The sequence below is a fragment of the Nelusetta ayraudi genome, unplaced genomic scaffold, assembly GCF_046127955.1.
Source record: "Nelusetta ayraudi isolate G7.1 ecotype Tasmania unplaced genomic scaffold, CSIRO-AGI_Nayr_v1 ptg000004l, whole genome shotgun sequence".
NCBI classification, from domain to species: domain Eukaryota; kingdom Metazoa; phylum Chordata; class Actinopteri; order Tetraodontiformes; family Monacanthidae; genus Nelusetta; species Nelusetta ayraudi.
This window is the reverse complement of record NW_027466054.1, coordinates 4,566,017-4,587,702: the sequence shown is the minus strand read 5'-3', so window position 1 is coordinate 4,587,702 and position 21,686 is coordinate 4,566,017. Positions and strand designations below refer to the sequence as shown.

General features: G+C 44.7%; 1 protein-coding gene across 3 annotated transcripts in view; it reads right to left on the bottom strand.

Moving 5' to 3' along the window:
• dlc1 (DLC1 Rho GTPase activating protein) overlaps positions 1-21,686 on the bottom strand; it is a 79,121-nt gene that overhangs the window by 19,229 nt on the left and 38,206 nt on the right. The window contains exon 1 of one of the 3 annotated variants that reach the window (XM_076045298.1): positions 2,424-2,721. The exons of the other annotated variants lie outside the window; for them this stretch is intronic. Within the exon in view, the coding sequence (XP_075901413.1) occupies positions 2,424-2,436 (13 nt within the window). The 5' untranslated portion in view covers positions 2,437-2,721. Of the gene's footprint in view, positions 1-2,423; positions 2,722-21,686 lie in introns of those variants that run through there. 3 annotated transcript variants of the gene reach the window in all.

Here is a 21,686-nt window from a genome sequence, read left to right as displayed (position 1 = left end):
TCTCCTCTCTCCTTTCCTGCGACAGGAAGTTCTCACAATTGCCGACTAAAGTGACCGTCCACTGCAGGAGGCAACAGGGACCAGCTTGGCCGAGTCTGAATGCTCAGCTCCGGCGGGACTTTGTCAACAGCCAGCAAACAAAGGATGCTGCTCCCCACCTCAAAGTCTCTGCTACATAAACGGCAAACTGGAGGTCACGAAGCTGAATACAGTAATCACTGGGGCTGTGTCTTTGAAGTGGGCAGATAGAAAAGAACGCTTGACTAACAGCCGGTGTGAATTTAGTTAGCTTATCTGGAGTTACCCGATCTTCGCCAGGTCTCAAAGAGCCGCTTAGAACAAAACCAAAAATCCAGATGTAGGATCCTTATCAACTTTGAGTGGGTCGTTTTGAAGGAGATGCAAAGTGGTTCTCGACAGGTGATTTGACGAAGCCAGCCAGATATGCATAAATCAGGAATAATCTACAAAAGCAGAGCTTCGAGACTAAAAGATGCGGGCGTTTATCCTGTAAGAACTTGACCAAACAGTTCCAACAGAAACCCAATAAAATTAACTTTTAACTCTCATCCCGAGGTTTACATATAGTTTTTCCAAGGGTATCACCAGAACACCAGAAAAAAAGGTTTTCGGACCACTGCAAAATCCCTTCAACACTCCAATGGAATGTGAAGATTAGCTATGACAGATTTAGTTTCTGATGGGTGTTAGGTTTTGTGATTCCACCCCTGAGACAGCTGGCGTTCCCTGAGAGAGTATGGCTGCTAGCTGAGCGAGGCCGTGCCAGGAATATCGCCATCTGGCCAGCCTCAAGCCATGCCCTGTTGACACAAACGCACACATGAAAGAATAATGGGGTTACTGGCGTGGCCCATTTCAAGTTATCCGCCACCACTCGGAGCAGGCACGAACCCACGGACACATGTGCGTGCAAAAACACACAGCTGGCCCGCATGGATCATCCCGGAGCTCACTCCCGGACCCCCCGACGAAAGATTTATGCTCACACAGAGGGTCCCGGTCGTGGATCGGGTGACCGTGGGTATTCAAGAGCCTCTGATAATCTTTCCACAGCCAGATAACAGCCTACCTGCCTGGGCCGGAGAGATAATATCTTTTCATAAACAGGTCTCACGAAAGCGGGAGCATCTTTTCGTGGGTGGGGGGGAAGTAAGAGCAAAAGTGGCGTCGTCTCACAGGGCCGATGGGAATCTTTCAGATAAGGCCCCCAGTCACTTCCTGTCTCATAAAGTGTGCAGTCTGTTTGCTCTATCTCCCATCTTCCAGCACAACCCTAAAAGAGCCAAACGCTCCTCAATACCTTTCCCACGTCTTTAACACAAATAATCAGTCAGAACCAACCGCCAGTGGCAGCTTCCTCTCAATTTTAATAAACTCTCTGCAGCAGGTTAATGAACAAGGCGTGTGGACGTGCGGCTGTGCGAACATTTGCAATCACCAAAGGTACTGTTCATCCAGATTTCATCACCAAGACTCTGAGCAGCTGCTCTTATTGGTTCAACGCTCCCAAGTGCTGCAACTCTGCCTTTCTCGTGCTCATATCTGCACCGGAGCCGAGGTTACTGGTAAGGGCTAAATGTGTCAGAATTTACAGTTAAGAACAGTTGAAAAAGCCCAACAAACCAAGTTAGGAACTGCACTCACTCAAACCGAATCTATACCAGCTTTGCTCCAGTACATAGGCAGCTCTACCGACACCCTCTGAGCAAAAGGTCGGCAGATGAGCGCAAGGCAGTTCAGAGGGGGGGAAGAAAGAAAGAAAGAAAGAAAGAAAGAAAGAAAGAAAGAAAGAAAGAAAGACAGCGAGAGGGACACTGAGATGGCAGAAACGTCGCGGACTGGTACCACAATATAGAAGGATATTGAATGCAACTTAGGACTAAACATTCCTTAGGACCTTCATGCATCACAGCCTTGAAGTGGCCGGCTCGTCTGCCGGTGGCGCTGGACTCTACGCATCAAATGATAACCATTAAAAAAAAGCACACAACAACAACTTTAAGATGGTGTTGGGACGGATTTGTGATATGACTGGGAAATGAATTCTAATGAATCCTAGCTGAGGAAGAGCAGTGACTGGAGACGCGGAGTTATGCGCAAAGAGCGGAGATTTCTATCTGACAGCCCGCAGCAACATCGGCACAGACGAGTCTCAGATAGTTTGGCTTCAAGGTAAGAAAAGAAATTCATGCGAACCCCCAAAGACATGGTCTTCCTGAGCTTTAGCCACACACGCATGTACACAAGTTGAGAAGACACAACTCAAAACGGAATGGAACAAATTTCCTTTAAAAACGTGTAAAAAAAAAAAAAAAAAAAACAAAAAAAAAAACAAAAACAAAAAACACACAAACAAACAAAAAATATGAAATAAAGGTGTAACAGCTCCGTGAGCAACTTACGAGTCAGAATCATTTTATCAAGGTTCCGGACAAGCTCTCCGCCTCTCCTCCGTTAAAGCGAAGCCCGCATGATAATAAATCCAGCGTGGTTGGAACTACACGGTCAGCCGCGGAGGTCCTCGCTCCGCAGCGCGGCCCGGTGTAAATCCATATTTTACGGTTCTCGGACTGCGACAGATTGAAAAGAAAAACAAAATCTCTTTCCCCCCCCCCGCCTCAAAGCAAAACGTCTTGGATAGTCGGCGCGACGCGGCGGCTCCCTGAATGAAGCGGTCCGCGGCAGGAATGTGAATGGAGAGCAGCGGCGGTGTGATTCAGGCTTTAGGAATGGGTGACTGTGCCGTGGCTCCGCCCCCACCTCTCCCCTCTCCCCAGCAGCCAGAGCCGCCCCTGCTGCTGCTGCTGCTGCTGCTGCCCACCTGATAAGGAGCAGGATACCCTCACATCTTATTACAGGGGGGACAGTAGTTTGTATCTGCTGAATTAATCGACCCACCCTTCCCACGGTACACGAAGCTATCAGAGTGTGATGCAGCTCAGGCATTTTTTTGGGGGACCTCTTCTTCTTTTTTTCTATTTTTATTGATTTAATTATTGCTTGTTTATTCCCCTTTGGACACAACAGCTTATCTTACTCGCACAAGTGTTGTAAGGGCAATTAAAAAGAAACATCTCACACCCAAAGCAATCAATGATTTACTTGATTTACCACCTATACCTCCTACCTCTGCTGCTATAGTAAGAAGCAGTGGACTCGGGCACGTGGCATGGTGGCTAGTGTTATTCATATTATTTATATTCATACGATTCAATTACACTGGAGCAGTGTCAGAAATCTTTCCTTGGCATGGCCAGGGTGAGATCATGACTCACTGGAGGGCAATTAGTAGATACATGAAATATCTGCAAAACTGTTTCCGGTCGGCCTTTCATCACACCTATAAATGAGAGAACAGGAAGTCTTCACAAATGTTAACTGTTATTAATAATAGACATATATCAGCTTGTTCCTACCGTACTAGGGTCAGTGTTAATGTCACATTAAATTTCTTCTTTTGAGTGTCTTGTTTGCCCAAAAATAGAATTCAGACCAATCATCAAGTCAGAAATATTTGAAAAGAAAATTTACTGTGCATCAATAAACAAAAGTGTGACTTGAGATGCAGTAGTATGGAAGTGTAAGGCCTTGTGACAAACTGTCCGCCCACTGTATGGTGACCACGGCCACCGCCTAGCTCCGCCCCTGCACTGGAGCCAAGGGAGAGACGCGGGATTAGTCAGACCGGTGCAGTGAAAAGAGCAGTTGCAGGTATGGTAATGCCCTTCAGCCCTGCCCCTGACCAGAGAGAGCATGACACACACACCACCACCACCACAACCACCACCTACAGTCAGGCAGACTACACTGCCACACACTTTGTATTGCAGGAAAGATTCCAGGAAGTCTCAAAGTTATTGCTTTTGTAACGTGTGGCCAGAATTTGCGTCATAATATAGTTGAGTTCCTTCCATGAAGTTTTCATTTCTGTACCACCAGCCTCTCTTTGCTTACACTCGTAAGGCAAGTTGTTGCCCTGTAGATATGTCTCGGATTTGGTGCTCGTGATGGTCACATGTGAGGACAACAAGCAGTTGTTTTTTGTCCTCCTACTTCTTCTTCTTCTTCCTCCCCCCGATTAAAACCTCATCCACAGTTGTTGAACAACAGTGCTCTCTGTTATTACCATGGTAACATGTAGGCTCCGAGGTGGTGCACAAAGGGAAGCCAGACAAATCATCGTTCGGGAAGGAAAATCGTGTAATCCTTTCACTGCGAGTGGGAAAAAATGATGCAGAAAATCCTGGCTGGGCGTGCAGCCCTGTTGTTGGCTGGAATACAGTCCCAGCTGAGCGAGGAGTCTATAGTGACTCAGTCAGAAGAGCTGCCGCCAGAGGGTAAAGTGGACAAAAACGTGACTTTTTATCTTGCTGCTGGTTTTATGGGAAGGAGGGGATCATTAGCTGTATTTGGTGTAATAAAGCGCCACTTCGTAAACAATCCCTCAGCTTTAGACACAACTACTGTCCCGGATAAAATGCTGGGAACCTCACGCAATGGCTAAATACATAACGCACATACTTAGCGTTGTTTCTTCAACTTGATGGCATTAGAACTAATCTTATAAGAGATGCCTGGAAACACAATTTTGAGCTGATGACGTATGCCAGCACTCTGTGACGGGAAATACCTGTTACCTGTGCTTACAGTCTCGGAGACTGTTAAATCTGAGTAAGTACGGTGGATTTTCACATGCTTTACACTCGTAAATTGGTGTTGACGGTAATTTTATGCAGTGCTTTCATACGGCCCTAAAATCCCAAGAAAGTCTATTCAGATTTTTGTTTACGGGCTTTAATCATAGTTTTCACACTATCATTACGTGCATCATTTTCCATACATCACTTCATTACACGCATGATATACCTCTTCTTTATGATCCAATCTCTCTGAATTTCAGAATTTGGCTGTCCTTGATTTTTTTTTGGGGGGAGGAATGAATTCCAGTGAGAGCTAAAGTCAGTCAGCATTTATACAGAAGAAGGCTGTGTTTCCACAACAAATCTGCTACTTTCCACCATCTTTTTTGTCTTACAGTGAAAAATGCAAAGATAATGAGGCTCCGCTTTATGATTTTGGATAGTAATTTTGAGAGGCGTGACGAGAAATGGCGGTAAGTGTTGTGTTTAACTTTGGCAGAAAGCTGCTTTTTGTAAGCTATGCAATAAACTGACAATAACAATCATTTGCTGCTTCTTTTAAGTGGAAAACTGGAAGACTTGTTATATGACTGCTAAGTTAAATAGCTCACAAACAGTCCAATGACTGCATTTATTCATCAGTAAAATTAGCAAATTTAGAAAAGTTACTGACTTGTGAGATTGCATTAAAAAAACAAACAAAAAACAGGATTTTCATGTTGTTTTGCTTTACTTGCTCCCTCCATTTATGCAGGTGCAGGTTGTGTGTAAATCGTAGAGGTGATATAATTTGAGCAAACAACCAAATCAAAACCAGCATCAAGAACAGTATGCAGTCCAAAACGGCATCTCAAACATCCCAAGTTAAGAAGATACCACAGATATGACGCACAGCACCTACAACAACAAAGCCAGTACAATCACTGTCATGTAAGACAATTAAGCCATAAAATCAGATCTAATTACACAAAAATGTGATATTAAAAAATTTGTATCCTAGAGGAAGATAGAAAGATCGTGTTGCTGTGTGTTTGTGTGTGTGTCTGTGTGCGTGTGTGTGTGAAAGACAGAGAGATAGAGGGAGAGAGAAGCAAAGGGAGGAAGGAGAGATGAAGAGAGATTACCAAACAAGGCCAAATCCCCCAGCCACAAAACGCGACCACCCAGAGGCTGCACCCAAAACCCCAACCCCAAAGCTGCTCTCTGCCGAGTTGGGTCAACAACCCACGCACTCCCGAGTTGTTTTGTGGTGACAGCTACACAATAATGCTGGCAATTGTTGATGAATGTGTGTGGTAAAGTGCAAGAGATCAGACACGCAGACTGTTGCCGCTGCCAGTTGCTCTGGGGCAAATGACTGTCTCTCTTTGGAGCGTCTACATTTTTCAGTCATCAAAGCCTGTCAGAGTCAGGCGCTTGTTTGGCTTATGATTCAGATAGAGATCAAATATACAGCGGCATAATGAGAGCTTTGGACAAAAGGCAGGAAATGAGGAGATGCATCGGCGTTGCAGCAGGCAGACACACGGGATTAAGCCGGCATTTAAAGTAACTTGCTTCAGAAAGGGAATGTAAATAAACACCTTTGAGGCGCATCAAATAGGAAGTTCGACGGGCTTATCTTGCGAGTCATAATATGTCTCGTTCACATTACAGTGATTACTTTTTTCAAGAAAAATTACTCCAAGTGTTAAAACTTCAATAAATCACAGCAGCAGATACTGAATTGGCATAAAAAGGGCGCTACTGTGTCTGTGTCTCACTGACCTGCTGCTGCTGCTGGTCTGCTTGGCTGAAGCTACTGATGTTGGCTGTAAACTTTACAACATCACCTCCGACCCTGACGCGCAGATTGCGGGGCTGAGATGGGAACATTTTTTAGAGAAAGTTGGATTAATAATGGCGGCAGAAGCAGAGGTCGACATTAAGCGAGGAGCTACATGACCCCCTGGCCGCCGCCAAAAAAAGGGGGCAACGTGTGTTAGATGAAAGATTTCCGACCCGCCGTTGTGAGCTGTCCTCTGGGCTCGCCTCGGGGTTAACGTTCCCTACTTTTACCGCCCCTAACCCCAAACGGGGACGGGGGCAGGTGAGGGTCAGCGGATGGATGCGTCACTCCAACACACTCACAAGCACCCAAGGCCATGTCAACAAAGAGATAACCAATGACAAAGGTCACAGTGGCCGTGATAGATTGGCGGCAACATTGTAAGGGTTGTGTATGTTATTTTTAACAAGAATAATTCTGATTTAAAATACTTTACCTGTAAGCGTCGGCTGCACTGTTTACATGCCGTGTGATCTGACGCTGTAATAATGGAATCACACCGCTGGTCAACAAGATGGAGATATAACATCTCTTTGTGCGGTTGCTGCCCTTATGTTTATGCTCATCGTGATTAAGCAACAGCCTGATAACAGATCACTCTTTCACAAGGCGCTGAGTGAAAGAGGTCGAGCCCACGAGGGCTGCTTTTATGATCGCAAATTTACTTTCATTGTTCAACCTTTACTGTCCCTTTCGTCCACACAAGACCAGAAAGTTGCAGATGATGAGGCGCAGATAAGACTGATGGGCGAAGGGCGGTGCCTCTTAAAATTCCCAGACTTAGAATGCCTGCAATTCCTCTGTGTAGAGTTCTGTGGACTGGTGGAGTGAATAATGACTGATGTATGTACAGAAAGACAGCAGCTATAACCCTTTGCTACTTTGCAATCGACTCATTTTCGGGCCACTTTGAGTAAAGTTTATAAGAGGTATTTTTTTTCTGCCTCGGGCTTTAATTAGAACACTAATTAGAATCTGAATGTTTAACACCTGTCATAAAGATGCTTGTCACTGCCACAGCATAGACCAAGACGCTATAACAAACGTGAAGAAGAACATTTATATGTCTTATATATATTCCATTCATTAAAGACACATTTTATATTATATCGGTCAAGGATGTCACAGTTTTGCACTCTGCACACACCAAAACAAACCGGCTCCCTGCGCATCCTTACTGGAATCCACTGTACGGAGGAATCTGTCATCATCCCAAAACTGACAAAAACAAGGTGATGGATGTAGCACGCAAACCATCACGACTTTGTGGACAATGTCAAGTGTTGACCAGGCTGTGTTGTTACCATTGAGCACTTGTTTGATCGCTGGGAAGTGGGAAGTTGGCAACGGACCGACATGCACTGACATGATGGTGCGGATGCTGTGTCGTGCACATAATGAGCACGAGAACAACACACAGTCTAGATGTCATGCGCTGCTAGTCCTATTGCAGAAATGTTTCTTTCTCCTGAAGTCCACTCAGCTGAATCTTTGTGAACACATTGGCCCTCAAACGCGACCTTGGGGCTTGTGCTTTGCCCGGCGGTAAGGTATCTGCACTGTCCTTGAAACGTTTTAGCGTCCAATTACAAATAATAGCGTGCGTGAAGGAGGGACAGAGGGAGAGAGAGACGGAGAGAGCGGGGGGGTGGGAGCAGTAAGACAGAGGAGGGAAGGGAATAATCTTTTCATAACAGGAATCTCCAGAAATAGCTTATCCATGGTCGGGGGGGATCAGTCCAATAAGACACTGATTAGGGGGCAGGGAGCGGGGTTAGAGAGCGAGGGAGAGAGAGAGCATATTCTTGCACACACACAATGGTGGAGAGGAAGTGCGAGGAGAGACAGGCTCGGCGCGGCACACACACAAACACACACACAAACAAAGGAAGTGTGAAGCAGACAAGCAGACCAAATGCCTCGCCGACACCCTCTCCGGGCTTTGATGGACTGACGGCCATCACAATAGGACGCACAAAAAGACGCACACCAGGCGCACGTGCTCGCGCACGTACTCACATGCACGCACACAAACAGTGAGTGAGGGAGTTTGTGCGATGACTATTTGTGGCAAAGGGATTTAAAAAAAGATGTCATAGTTTGGGCGACCAATTATTAGTCTTGTTGCTCTCTTGTGTGAGGGTCCATCTTATCGGCAATAGTACCAGTTAATGAATGGCAATTAAACTTGGCAATGATAAAAATAGTTTAGAGAACAGAGCTGTGAACTATGTAAATCAGTATTGTAGTTTGATGTGTTTGTTTTGTTCACAGACGTGCACACTTTTGGAAAGAGGTGTCAGCCTCAGGGGAGCGCTTCCTTGTAGGCTGCATAACGTTTCACTTTCAAGCGCTCTCTCATGATGACAGGTAGCTGCTCCCTCAAAATAAGGATTATTGTAAAGAAGAAAGTAAAGGCAAAATTATAGACAGTGAAGAAACTGTACACATTATTTTCTGCTGCAGCTGCCCGTGGCATGCTATTAGTACACAGGCGGATGGACGCATTTCTCATCACCTCTTAAAGAAAAAAAAAAACCCATTCATTTAAATCTGACACCTGAAGCGATTTAACGTCTCCACCGTATAGAAACGCAAACCACTGTTGTACTTTCATGAACTGTAAACATTTGCAAGGGTTCGCCATCCGTGGGTTAAACCAACAAAAAGGCCTGGAATTCTTGGCTTCAGCCCTCAACCTTGGATTTGGTCACAATGGCAGAGTGACTTAGTGGTCGACAGTGGCTTGCGAATGGCAAAGCAAACAGCGTATAAGTGCGCCGGCACACGTCGTAAGTACACACACACATATAGAGGCAAGAGTTAAGTGCACAAGGAGAGAAGCACAGCGATCTTTGAATCAACCTCATTTGACATTCTCCCCTTGATTGGGGAATTTATAGCAATATCTCTTTAATCATTCTTGTGCATGAAACCGGTCATGGAACTGATAGTTATTGGGTAAGAAGTGGGGAGTCGCCATTTAAGTGCATGGCCGACCACAAAACACCTCATTTTTATGTCCTTGGTCTGCAGAGGAAGTGACCTGAGGCGCAAACTCTTCCCAGAAACGCTGGTTTGGGAATTAAATCTGTTCCTTTTTAACCACCGCACCACTTGTTGCTGGTTGATCCCGTTTAAAGTGCTCTTTACACTGGTTCGTACCAAACGCTGGCATTTATTGGACATGACGTCCGATTTTTTCCCCTGTACCTCAACAACAGTGCTGATGGTTGGAACGAAGCGGAGAGCACGCTACTTCAGTGGAGACTCTTTTCTCCACTGCGCCACAAAAACAGGAGGATTAATGAACTCCAGGGCAAGAACTCTGACGGGGAGGCCTGAAGAGAGTTTGGAAAAAGTAGGAGTAACTAAGATGAGGTTTATTGGTTTGAAAAAGCAGAGCTCAATGTTATAATGCCATCCAATGCAATAATCCAGATAATGAAGCGGAACGCATATATTCTCACAGACTCCGTATTGTTGCTCATATCTTTCTTATTAGTCATGCATGGGGAAATCAGATTAGTGATAGTTGGCTTTAGGGGGCAGCCCAGTTAGAGATCTGAACCAGAAGGACATATATAGATGTTTCATTGGGACAGTGAGGCGCTGAGCTAAGAAAAACGTTGACGTGAAAAGCTAAACCTACAGTGTTTATTTTTGGACACCTTGTGCATTTGTGATGTATTTTTTATTGAGCTACGAATCAGTTTCAAGTCTCCAAGTGCAGGTTATTTTAGTGCAGTCACCGTTTATCCTCATGCTACACATGCACTGCTCCGTCCAGCTCAGAACTGGATGTTTCAGCAAGATGACGTCCCCTGCAACATATCCATAGTACTAGAACTTCTTAATTTTTCATTCATTCATTCATTCATTCATTCATTCATCCATCTTCTATACCCGCTTATTCCTATTCAGGGTCACGGGGGTCTGCTGGAGCCTATCCCAGCTGTCTTAGGGCGAAGGCAGGGTGACACCCTGGACAAGTCGCCAGTTCATCGCAGGGCCACATAGAAACAGACAACCATTCACACTCACATGCACACCTACGGACCATTTAGAATGTTCAATTGACCTCACATGCATGTTTTTGGACTGTGGGAGGAAGCCGGAGAACCCGGAGAGAACCCACGAGGCACTCCTAAGAAAGCAATATCGGCAATATGTTATGAATTAAAACAAGTGCAACATTTTTTTAATGATTATTTTGATGAGAGTTAGCAAAACTTTCAGGTCTGCTGTGCGAGAGCCGCAGTGTTTCTTCTGCAAGTGCTTGATCGGTGCCTTTATTTCCACTGCTAACACTCGTAAATAACAACATTTTATAGAAAGGCCCAGATGTGACTCCTGGCCCAATGCTTGCGAAACAAGCTGCTCATGATTTATCCCTGCAGGCTCCAGCGCTGGAGAAATCACATTTCAACACATAAAGACTTACTGTGTGTGCGACCACATTTTAAGGGCGTGGGGGTTGGAGGGGGCTGCATGGGAAACCGAGCGAATAGTTGGCAAGTGGCTAATGATGCCAAGCATATGGCTGAGAAAATGAACACGCGGCGGCGTCTTGAGTCGCTGGAATTTTCCAGAATTCCGAAAGCGAAGTGGTGGAACGAGAAGCAACGACTGTTTTGAAACAACAGCTTGAGCGCCGCACGCCTTCAAACCGCACAGCACGTGTGCTCGCGGCTCGTATCGTCATAACGAATATGTCATCGCGTTATGTATGACTGAAATGTTCCTCCAACTGCCACCAAAGTGGTGTTTCTCATTAGGGGGAAAGAGTTCCGCGAACTCTCCCAGCCAAGTGTTAATACTTTGCGGCTTTGGCTCTCTTTAGTGCCCTATGACTTGGCGACTGTCAGATTGATCTCATTTTTGGAGCGGGGGTTCAAATCCTTGAGCTCACTGTGCGACGTCAAAAAGAAGCCGGCCAGATTTCTACACAAGAATCTTAACAAGTCCCCCGACAAGATGTGAACGATGCTGAAAGGGCCTACTTGCGTGAGCCACGAGTTTGATTCACTTTGATAACTGCAACCTTTGAGCGTTTTCATAGCTACCACATGCGCATCCCAAGGCTCGGCCATGTGATTTTTACCTCGGCGGGGCGATGACAGCCTCTTAAAGACGCAGTTATTCTCGCGCTGAGATATCATGACAGCAGCCCCAGAGAATGTACAGTCTGTCTGTTGATACTACGCGACATCATCACAAGAAAGGAGGAGGCTTGGCACACGGCTGGAGGAGTGGGCACGGGTGTCCGACATTTTTCCAGCTACCTTTCAGCGGAGATAAATCATGGGACTCTCAGGGCAGAGGGAGGACCGGAGCAGGAGTGCACGTGCATGTGTTTTGGCCCGTGTTTTCCTATGCTCACGGTAAACTATTTGCCCCATATATTCCCCTTTGGTTCCGCACGGCATACCAAGGTGTCGGATAGCGCTGCTGACAATGGAAAGTGCATAATTCTGTCCTGCCTCGCCACTTTCTTTCCTGTTTTCGCAGTTTGTTCACGGCAAAGCGAGCGAATTCCGAGCCACCATATGTCTATCCTCTCCCTCCCGCGCAGGATCGGCCAGCGAGACAAGACAGGAAGTTGGCGCTCCAGCCTTTCCCCCGCCTCGCCCCCGATCTGCGACCTCCTCTGAACCCTGACCTCCAGTGAACGCACGTGACGAACTGAAGAGGCCTGTCATGACGAACACAAACCAGGCTCAGGAGGAAGATTACCACTGATCCAGAGGTTCTTCTGCAGAAGTGCAGTAGGCAGGTCTTGATGTTCAGGGATTAGAGACCACCTCGTCCCAGCTTCTGCGTGAAGGGTTGGGTTTGGTTTGGCCTTCACATCACTTCACATTGACATTGCCATAACTGCGTTACATTAACGCTCAGCTCAAACTTCATCGTTATTGTATCACTGCAGGCTGTCCTGCTCTTTCATTCTGAGAGACGGACAGGGTACATGCATTTCTGTATGTATTGTATTTTTGTTTGCTTTTAATTGTCTATTTTTTGAAAATTGTTTTGCTCTGAGATCATCAAAACATTCTTGTATATGTAAAATCGTTATATCTATATACATAAATTCTGATTCTTGGAAGACGGGGGCACAACAGCCAATTTAAAAGAGTTTTGTTACAGAGAAGTTACACAAAAAATAAGACCTACATTCTTTGAGTCGTAAAATGCTGATTGGCTATGCTGTGTTAATACAGCCTGTAAAACTGTTTACCTGACAAAACAGGCCGGAGCAGCGCCTCTGTTACCTGAGCCGCCTCTACTTTTCTTTTCCCTCCTCGCAGGAAAAACAGGTGAGATCAAAGTGCTTCTTCTGCAAGGCCCCTTTCCTCCCCTTCACCTCCGGGCTGACAAATTACAGCAGGAAAGGTGGCCATCAGCCAGTGGATATTAACTAATTCCTCATGTGACAACCTTGACCTACTAAACTGGAGATGGGCATGAGACGTGCAAGACAAATGCCTCACACGTGCAGGGCAAGGGGCCTCACGCTTGAAGGAGTTTTTTTTTCCCTTGAGTAAAACAGAGCAGAGAAAAAGCTACGCTTCATACGCATTGTAGTTTTAAAGGAATGCCTCATATGCAACGGCAAGGAGGTTTTCTTTATGTTGCTAGGACTAAAAGACAAAATTAAATGCTTGTCCTAATGCAGGGATGACCCAAATCCACTGGGCAGGAATCTGAGGAATCTGGTGCATTAGGTTAAATGCAAATAAACAGAGCAAAGTTTGTGAATGTTTGCGTTGTGGATCCAGCACCACGGTAGGTATGCGGCGCAAAGAAACACGTTATTTATATGCCTCGGCCAGTTCCAGCCTCCTTAAGGAGACCAAGTCATAACCAGGACCCACTGCCCTCTTTAAATCATCTATAGTGCACAGTCTGGAGTGCACAGGGTTGTGAAGGGCACGTCCAGTCGAGCTGAAACCATGCCTTGTCCGACTTTCCCCTCTCACTATAGCTCCTTTCACACATGCACACTAACTGTGGAGGTTTCTAGAGATTACTAACAAAGATGCATGTATGAACACAAAAGTAACTTCTTTTTTATTTCTTTTTCTGCCAGCGTTACCCGGCCAGTCCCCCGGTGTTCTGGTCCTGGGGGTCGGATATGAGTCTTGGGTGTGTTATGTTCCTCATTAAAACGGCTAAAACCAGGTGGAACACAAACATCCCGCGGGACACAGAGTCCCCATTAAAGGCCTTTACACACTAGATTTACACAGTGTGAACAAATGCCAATGAGCCAGCTATGACGTGTGTCTGGGACAGACGTCACATCTCGCACAACAACATCAACAACAATGACCTGCTAGCTCTAGTATTGCTAAGCTAGTAGGGTGTTTGCTGTCTGTCTTGCTGTTGCCTTCTTTTGCTGAGGCCCAATATTTGTCAGGGAGCCCACAATTGTCCCACAGGATTCTGACAGTAGGTTCAAACCATATTTCAGCTCCTCCTCGTCTCTGGCGCTGAAAGTTGTTAGGATGTTGTCCTGTCAAGACATTTTCGCAAGTCGTTCTGTTGTAGCCTTTTTGTCTAGTTTGTTTTGTGCAAAGGGCCTTAAAACTGCACTCAATCAAAGTTCCGCTTAAAATTTTCCTAAAAAAAAAAAAAAAAATCTCCCACAAATTGTATTCCAATCATCCGTACGGCTCAACGGAAAATCAAGCATAAAATGTATTTTGTAGTTTTTATTCAATAGTAAAATGAGGACGAATCATTTGATCACATGAATCGACTGTCAGTAGGAGAATCGGTTCCTTAACTTGCCACCTCAAATAAGTGATTAAATAACAATAGCATGCATACTCATACAGTATATATATTAAAATGCTGAAAGCAGCTGATAGTGGCCATCCATACAATCCAGCAGTGTTGTTGCTGGACACTTTTGGGATCACCAGACACTTTTTGACGTGTGTGAACACATCACGTGTAGAGAACTTTCTGATGTCTGCACCATGTGTGGATGAGCTCATCCTAGACATTGGCCTCATCCCTATTTTCCTGATATTCATGACCCAAGTGTCTTTTTCCATTTTGCTGGATAAACGTGTCGTGAACATTGTGGACAATAATGCGTCATCTCTTATTTTCTTGGAGGCCAGCAGTGTGCTGATAGGACTTGAGAAAATAATTGCATTTGTCCTTCAGGCTTATTGTCAAAGTCTCCTCTTCTCTGGTTACTTGAATACACTTAGCCCTAACGCCCCGAATCCTCCTTAAACTACTCCTTCACCCTCTTCCACGACCGTAGACACAGTGAGCCTGTTTACTTTTGCAGCTAATGGACAGCACTGATGTGTTTGTCGGTAGGAACTTGGCTTGATGAACAGGAGCCACAGTCAGATGTGTGACTCCCTCCTCATCCCTCCACTTCTCATCACTCCCGTGGGGATGATAGCTCAGCTCTTGAGTAACGAGGGAGACTAATACTGTCCAGCTGGAGACTGGCAGCAGTGAGAGAACCTCCATATGCCCAACAGATTGGGGTCTGGCTCTCAGGCTGACCCTTCTCCATTTACTCTTCTTTCTCAACACAAAGGGAAAGGGTGAGGCGAAAGCTTTTCAGAATGGATAAATCTGAGAGAAAGAAATATGAAAAAACCTGCAACTTGAAAACTCAAAAAGTGAAGTTATTCCAGTCAGCTGCAATTCACTGCCACTGAATATGCAGATGACAAAAAAAAAAAAGATATTAAAAAATCTCTGTGCATAATTCTTTGACACGTTAGACATATATATATATATACATATAAAAAAAAAATTGAGAAGCTTGAACGTAATGCCTTCCTAAAAGTGGTATCAAATCAAATTTCCATGTCCATTCATGTCACAGGCACTTTTAAGTTGAAGTGTCCCTCAGTTTCAAAATCGAAGTAAACAGAGGTGAAAGTTGACGTCCCTGTTGTCTCTATAACAATGTATTTCTTTCGGGACAAAATTCCCCTTTGCGTACTCTCATGAGGTTCAAATGTCCTCGGGGCAGTAGGTTCGGACAGGACAGGCAAGAAGAGGAGAGAGATGAGATGGTCTGTCGGGTTATTGTGTCTCTGTGTTATTCACCTCCAGGTTAACTCAATCTTCAAGGCAAAGCCATACTCACGAGGCTGCCGGCAGACAGGTTTTCCTGGCTCACGTTTCAGTTTGTGCTTATTGGTAAGAACCACTAAAGTGGTTCACATGACATCTAAATTGCCCCTGCAGACAGACAAGCAAAGGGAGAGAGAAAGAGAGAGAGAGCAGGAAAAAAAAGTAGCCGTGGCGTTTACTGCTCATCGCGCTTTGAATGAAAGCTATCTTGAAATGGTCTGAACACAGAGATCCCTATCAGAGGAGAAAAAGAAATAATGGTGAGGTGCTGACCAACTTCTCAGGCGCAATATGAGACGAGGCCCCAGTTTCACAACTTTGGTGTTGGCCTTGGTTGTAACGTTACAGATAAACAGACGAAGGAATGAAGAAGTGGTGGAGGCACTTTGGAGGCTGATTTGTGACCCATCACTGGGGGGACACCAGGGTCGTCGAAATCGAGGACACGCTTTATGTTCACTGACCCACTGACTGCAGCCACACACGCACACTCACAAGACACTAAGCCGTCACAGTGACACTTAGCCAACACGCTAATGCGGGGCGCTTGACTGCCTGCATTATTGGCAGCTGTTAAGAGCTGAATGAGGAGGTTGACTGGGACACGCAGGGCGACGACTCTCAGCCACCATCCTTGACTTCACCCATTGACAGTGGCCAAGAGGGCGGCGGTCCCTGAGTGACTGAGAGGTGAGAGGTCGAGGTCTGTCAATCCCATGGTGAAACAGACGTTAAAGGGACAGTTCACACAAAAATGGAGCTTCACCTATTCGTCACTCAGTGTAAGCTCTGGTGACATTTTTCTAATCCTTCGGCAGGATCGCTGAAAGCAATGATATCGACAGATGGAAGCCTATCATGAACAGGTCTTTTGCAGATCCTGTGGTGTCGCCTTTGTATTCAAAAGACTCGACAGTCCAAGTTGGCATCGAACAGCGATCTTCACACTGTGGTTGCAGTGGAAACAAAGTGTAGTGTCCTAGACAGGCTCGTTCTCGTTAGGTGTGGCAAGTCCCGCCAAATTCACAAGTGTGAACATAAAACATTGTGTTAGTATCGTTATTTGGAGAGGAATTGGACCTCATGCTGTTTTTATTTTGTTTTTGTTTTTACCAACTGTTTGAAGACAAGGCAACCATACTTTTCCACCGTGTTGGTGCTGGATGGAATTTCTTTTCTCCATGACACTCCAGAGTAGGAGTTATGTGGATATTCACCAGAATTCTACTAGAAAAAAATGAGCAAAACTTAAGTTTTGGCCAAACTGTCCATTTGTGTGATTTTGTTTGGAATTACTTGAGTTGTCTGTTGGGTTGCGCGGAGGGAAAACGGCAACTGTTAGGCTACGTCAGTGCAAGACTATTCCAAATTCTAAACTCCAAACAAGCTGTTACAAGGACAGATTTATGGGCGTACCCTTGAAGAACTTCATGCCATTTGGTGGAAGTCCAGAACGGCTTGTGATAGATCACCATCCTGAACGTTTCCTTGAGATTGTTAGAAAAAAAAAAAAATGTCTTCCTAAATACCAGAGCTTGAAGCTATATCATAACTCCTTCCTCTCACTCGCCAAACAGTTTTGGCCTCAAACCAAATTCCAGACTACTCATAATGAGACTTTTCTCTGGATGACATTTGTCAAATGTTTTGTTTTTAAAGTGCTGTCACTGAATCTTGCGAGGATCGTAAACCGTCACCATTTACGATCCTCTACATCAGATAAATAAACGCCGGGAGAAGACAGCAGAAGGTCACTTAGAAAGTTGTCTTCTCTGCAATTTTGCTTTTGTCTGTAATTTGGTTTTAACTGACAATCATTTCAGCTCCTTCCTTATGGAAAGACAAATGTCTGGCAGTGGGGATATCTCTGGCAGAGGAGGCTGACTGACTCTGAAACGGTATTAGCTGACTATCAGTGTTTCTCAACGATTTTTGGTCTTCTGATGTAGATTTCTCGTTGCTGTTGTGTAAGATAGGTAATTCAGATGTTTGGTTTTGAGGAACAGAGTTAAAACCATCCAGCTTTTTTCAAAACAAAATGTGACAAGAAAGACTTATTGTAATACATAGCCTCTACCAGCCTTTCGAGCAGTGGATATTTTTATTCAGAGATTATTTGTTGATATCAACAGTTTCTATTTCAAAAATAGTCTGATAGTTTCAAATATAATGCTTGTCTTTGTCTACTAAATAGAACAACACTGCTCTTAGGTCTTGCTTCAAGGCAGTTAAAACCTTTGAAATTTGGACAAGGATAACCAACAGTTGTCTAGCGTGCTGGCTGTGAATGGGAATGTTTGTATCTGCAGCACAGAAAGCATTTAATGGGTGCTAATACCACTTTCTTGCATATTCTGCCATGATGTTTATTTCCTTCCACCATCCAACATGCTCATCCTGGACTGTCTGTGAAGACAACATCTGTTCCCATCGAGTGACCAATTCAGATCGTCTTGCATACCAACCTTCGGTATAAATTATTCATGCAAATGCCAATTCCTGTTGCCACCTTAAATTCTGCTACCTTCTTGTCATCACAAGCCCCTTCTACACAAACTGTGCTAAGCAAGACAGGTGCGTGTCTTTTGTCCCTCACTGTTCTGTATAGCATTACAGAAGGGCAACGACTTTTAAGTTATTTGCTTCCAGTGCGGCAATGATGGACATAACAGAGTCAAATCAAAGCCTGTGTAAAGAAAGTAGTTAGCAAGGAACACTAAGAAGAGATGAGCTTTTTGCTGACATATCATGAGTTAGATCCCAACCTTATGATTTGTAAGATGACAGAAGAAGATAGCAGCTAAGTCAGGGAACACCAAAATAAAGGCAAAAATAAACTCCTGACTACAGAGCCACATGGCTTCTGAGAAAATGGAGCGATTGTCCCATTAGAGGGGTGTTAAAGGTCTGTTATTGCCTTTTTAGACAAATGAATAAAAAAAAATGTGCAGAACATTACTGTCATATTTTCTGAAAGAAACCAGACTGCAGTTCAGAATACAGAAAAAAATGACTAATACACCCGAATAAACAACTGGATGAACTGGATGAGGTTGAAGTTGGTCTTTGGCCAAAGTACCTCACTTTGCTTCGCTCAGTTTTCTTTCCTGGTCGATGCAAAACTGACCATCCTTGTTTGGGTCTATGGACTTTCATTCTTTGAGAGTCGAGCTGGTTGCACAATGACTAAACGAAATGCTTTAAGAGACATCTGCAAATGTTTATGAGTCACAGGTGAATATTTCAAACAAATATGTATCAGACTTTACAGCTGCATTCACTGGTGTTATCTTCAAATCTGTGTTCAGGCTTGTTTTATATCCCAGCATGCATTAGATTCCTGTCTGGATTTTTTTTAAACAGCCATCGCTGTTACTGTTTGGTTTGCGGCGTAAACAGACAACCAAAACCATTTGCCGTCGTATCATCGCTTGAAAACTTGCGAACGGCGACGTCCAATCGATGGCCCAATCGAAGGGGATCAAATTACAAACAAGAGCAGTCCGGATTAGCTCACCATCCCCCTCGGAGCGGCTGGGTGAATTAAGGATGGATAACCCGCTGGGACCGACGAGAGCCGCCAAAAGCTGCAGACTCACAGGAAATGAAGGCCCACTTGAGAGTAAACAAACAGCATACCATGAGGTCAGGCACCCCGAGAGGCAGTTAAGTCACTGGGGATGGGACCAGTTTATGGGGAACTACGGCTTGTTTAAAACTCCCATCTGGAATAGATTCTCAAAGAATCTGGCCGTTAAAACCGGCGACCAGTGATGAGTCGTCACGCCATCAGCTTCCTCTCGTCTCACATCATCAGTCTTGTTAAACGCAGCATCCGTAACTAGGCAGCCCCTAAAAAAGACAATATGTTGTTTTATGCACTTGCTATCGTGCCGCTACATGTACACGTCTGCCTGGCAATGAGACATCAGGACAAACCTTGAGAGGTGAGGACGGATGGATGTGATGTTAACGCAGGTGCTGATGGAAAATCTGTTACGGTTGAAAAAAAATATTGAGGTCTTGCAATTTTGTTGACATGTAGACAACATCAGGTCAAGAACACCCTCATCATTTTCCCTCTGAGGCTCCTTAAACTCTAATCAATTGTCCGCTCGGTTCTTTAATCAATAGTACTCGTCGATCTTGCTGAAACTGCCTCCACAATCGACTTTGCGCCACTGCGGTAAGCTGGGAAGGTTCTCTCCGCTAAGGCCAGCGTTGTCTTCCACAAACTTCACATGTGAAAAGGTCGACTGTGCGATTTCCCAACGCAGCAGCTCGTCGGTGTGAAATCAGTGGGTGACAAATATTTGCGCAGAAGCTTTGCCAAGTCAGGAGTTCTGTGAGTGGCAGCTCGACAAGGGCCTGCTCCTGCTCCCTGAACCGTGTCCACAGGCACTTGAAATCGCAGGCTTGCTGTTCCATTCAGCTGTGTTTAATGTTCGGGTTTTTGCCCAGGACTTGCACTTAACAATCATGTCGGCCCATCACCTGGTAGGTAGGCAATTAGGAGAGAGCAGTCAAGGCTGAGCACGTACTGGGCTGCACGTGATCTTAGTTTGAAAAAGTCCCACTTGACTGATGATCATGATTCCAGATACAAATTAGGGGAAGAGGATAAATAGAAGCGAAGCTCAACGTGTGTTCCTACTCTTGTGTTAACCTTTCAGAAGTGAACATAAAAGGCAGTCACAATTTTAGGGCATGCTAAAAAGAGAGAGCAGTGCTGCTTCAGCGATGCCATTTCCAGAGCTGCTTCATGTGCCTCACGTCTTAGCAGCGCAAAGTAAGGAAGGCCAGCGGTTGCTGCGTTAAAGAAACAGAGGGGGCTCTTAGACTGACAGTCAAAAGATTTATTGAGTGAGTGCATGAATTAAAAATAGTGGGAGGGAGAGAGAGAAAGAGAGAGAGAGAGAAAATACCGACGGCGAGCGAAAGAGCGGTGGAAACAAGCAAAGTAAACAGGTTTGGCGTGAGCCTGCCGAAGTCAACGGGTTTAGCAAAACATTCCAGAGTCTTCGAAACAAGTGGCCTTGTGAGTGAACAGGGGCTGAAACAAGGGGGCTTTAAATCACTGAAGAGGAACAGTGTTGAAGGACACAAACGCAGCCATAAATATCCCCAAAAAGTGTTTGCCACCTTCCACCAAGATACATGATTAATAATCATAACCTATTGGGAAGCTGAAAACAGGTTTAAAAAAAAAAAAAAACAGTTCTGTTTGTGATGAATCCATTTGCTTATTGTTGTTCCTACATTTCAGACAAGTAATATATATGTTTTATAAATTAGCATTTTTTAAGTTGTGCTAAAAAAAACAACAACATTGTAACAGCAAAGTAATAACAACATTTTAAAGACTTATACTGATACCACCCCTTCTCTGCATGTTACATCTAATGTATGCAACTTGTCATAATTATTATTATGTAAATGAGCCAATGATGCCATCTGGCAACTTTGACGGCAGCCAGTAACTCCTTGTTCTGGCCCATTGCATGTAGCTGCTGGCTAATCTGCCAGATCAGTTTTCAGTCTGAAAGCTCAGAGTTTCAGTAGCCAGTCAGTTTTTCAATAAAATGAGGTATTCACTCGCTTATTATTTTTTGACTTTATTCCCAATTGTGGCTTTTGCTCAAAAGAGCGTGTTTTGATACATTTACTTCAACTAAAACCATGAAACAGCGTAATTGTAACCTGGTGGGACCTCAATAGTCTCTGGACGGCTCCATATCTGATTTGAACAGGGTAACTCAAGACCCGGCCCTCCCCTAAATCTGTTTTTGTACTGCTGAAGCTGGTGCTACCTTTATTTATATCCCGACTTTACATTGTGTCTATTAATAAACGGCCATGAAGGCTGACATTTGATGTATAAATATATTGGATGGGCCAGCGAGCACAGAGTTCATATTTCCTTGTCCCACAGCGCAACGCTAATTGTTTGTTATGTGGCCAATTTCCTTGCCAGGTGCAACAAGAATTAGACTCAAGTGTGTCCCCCCTCAGTGCGTGTTTGTTACCCACAGTCCCACCCAAAAAAAACAACAAAAAAAAAAATCTCCCCCTGGCCAAGA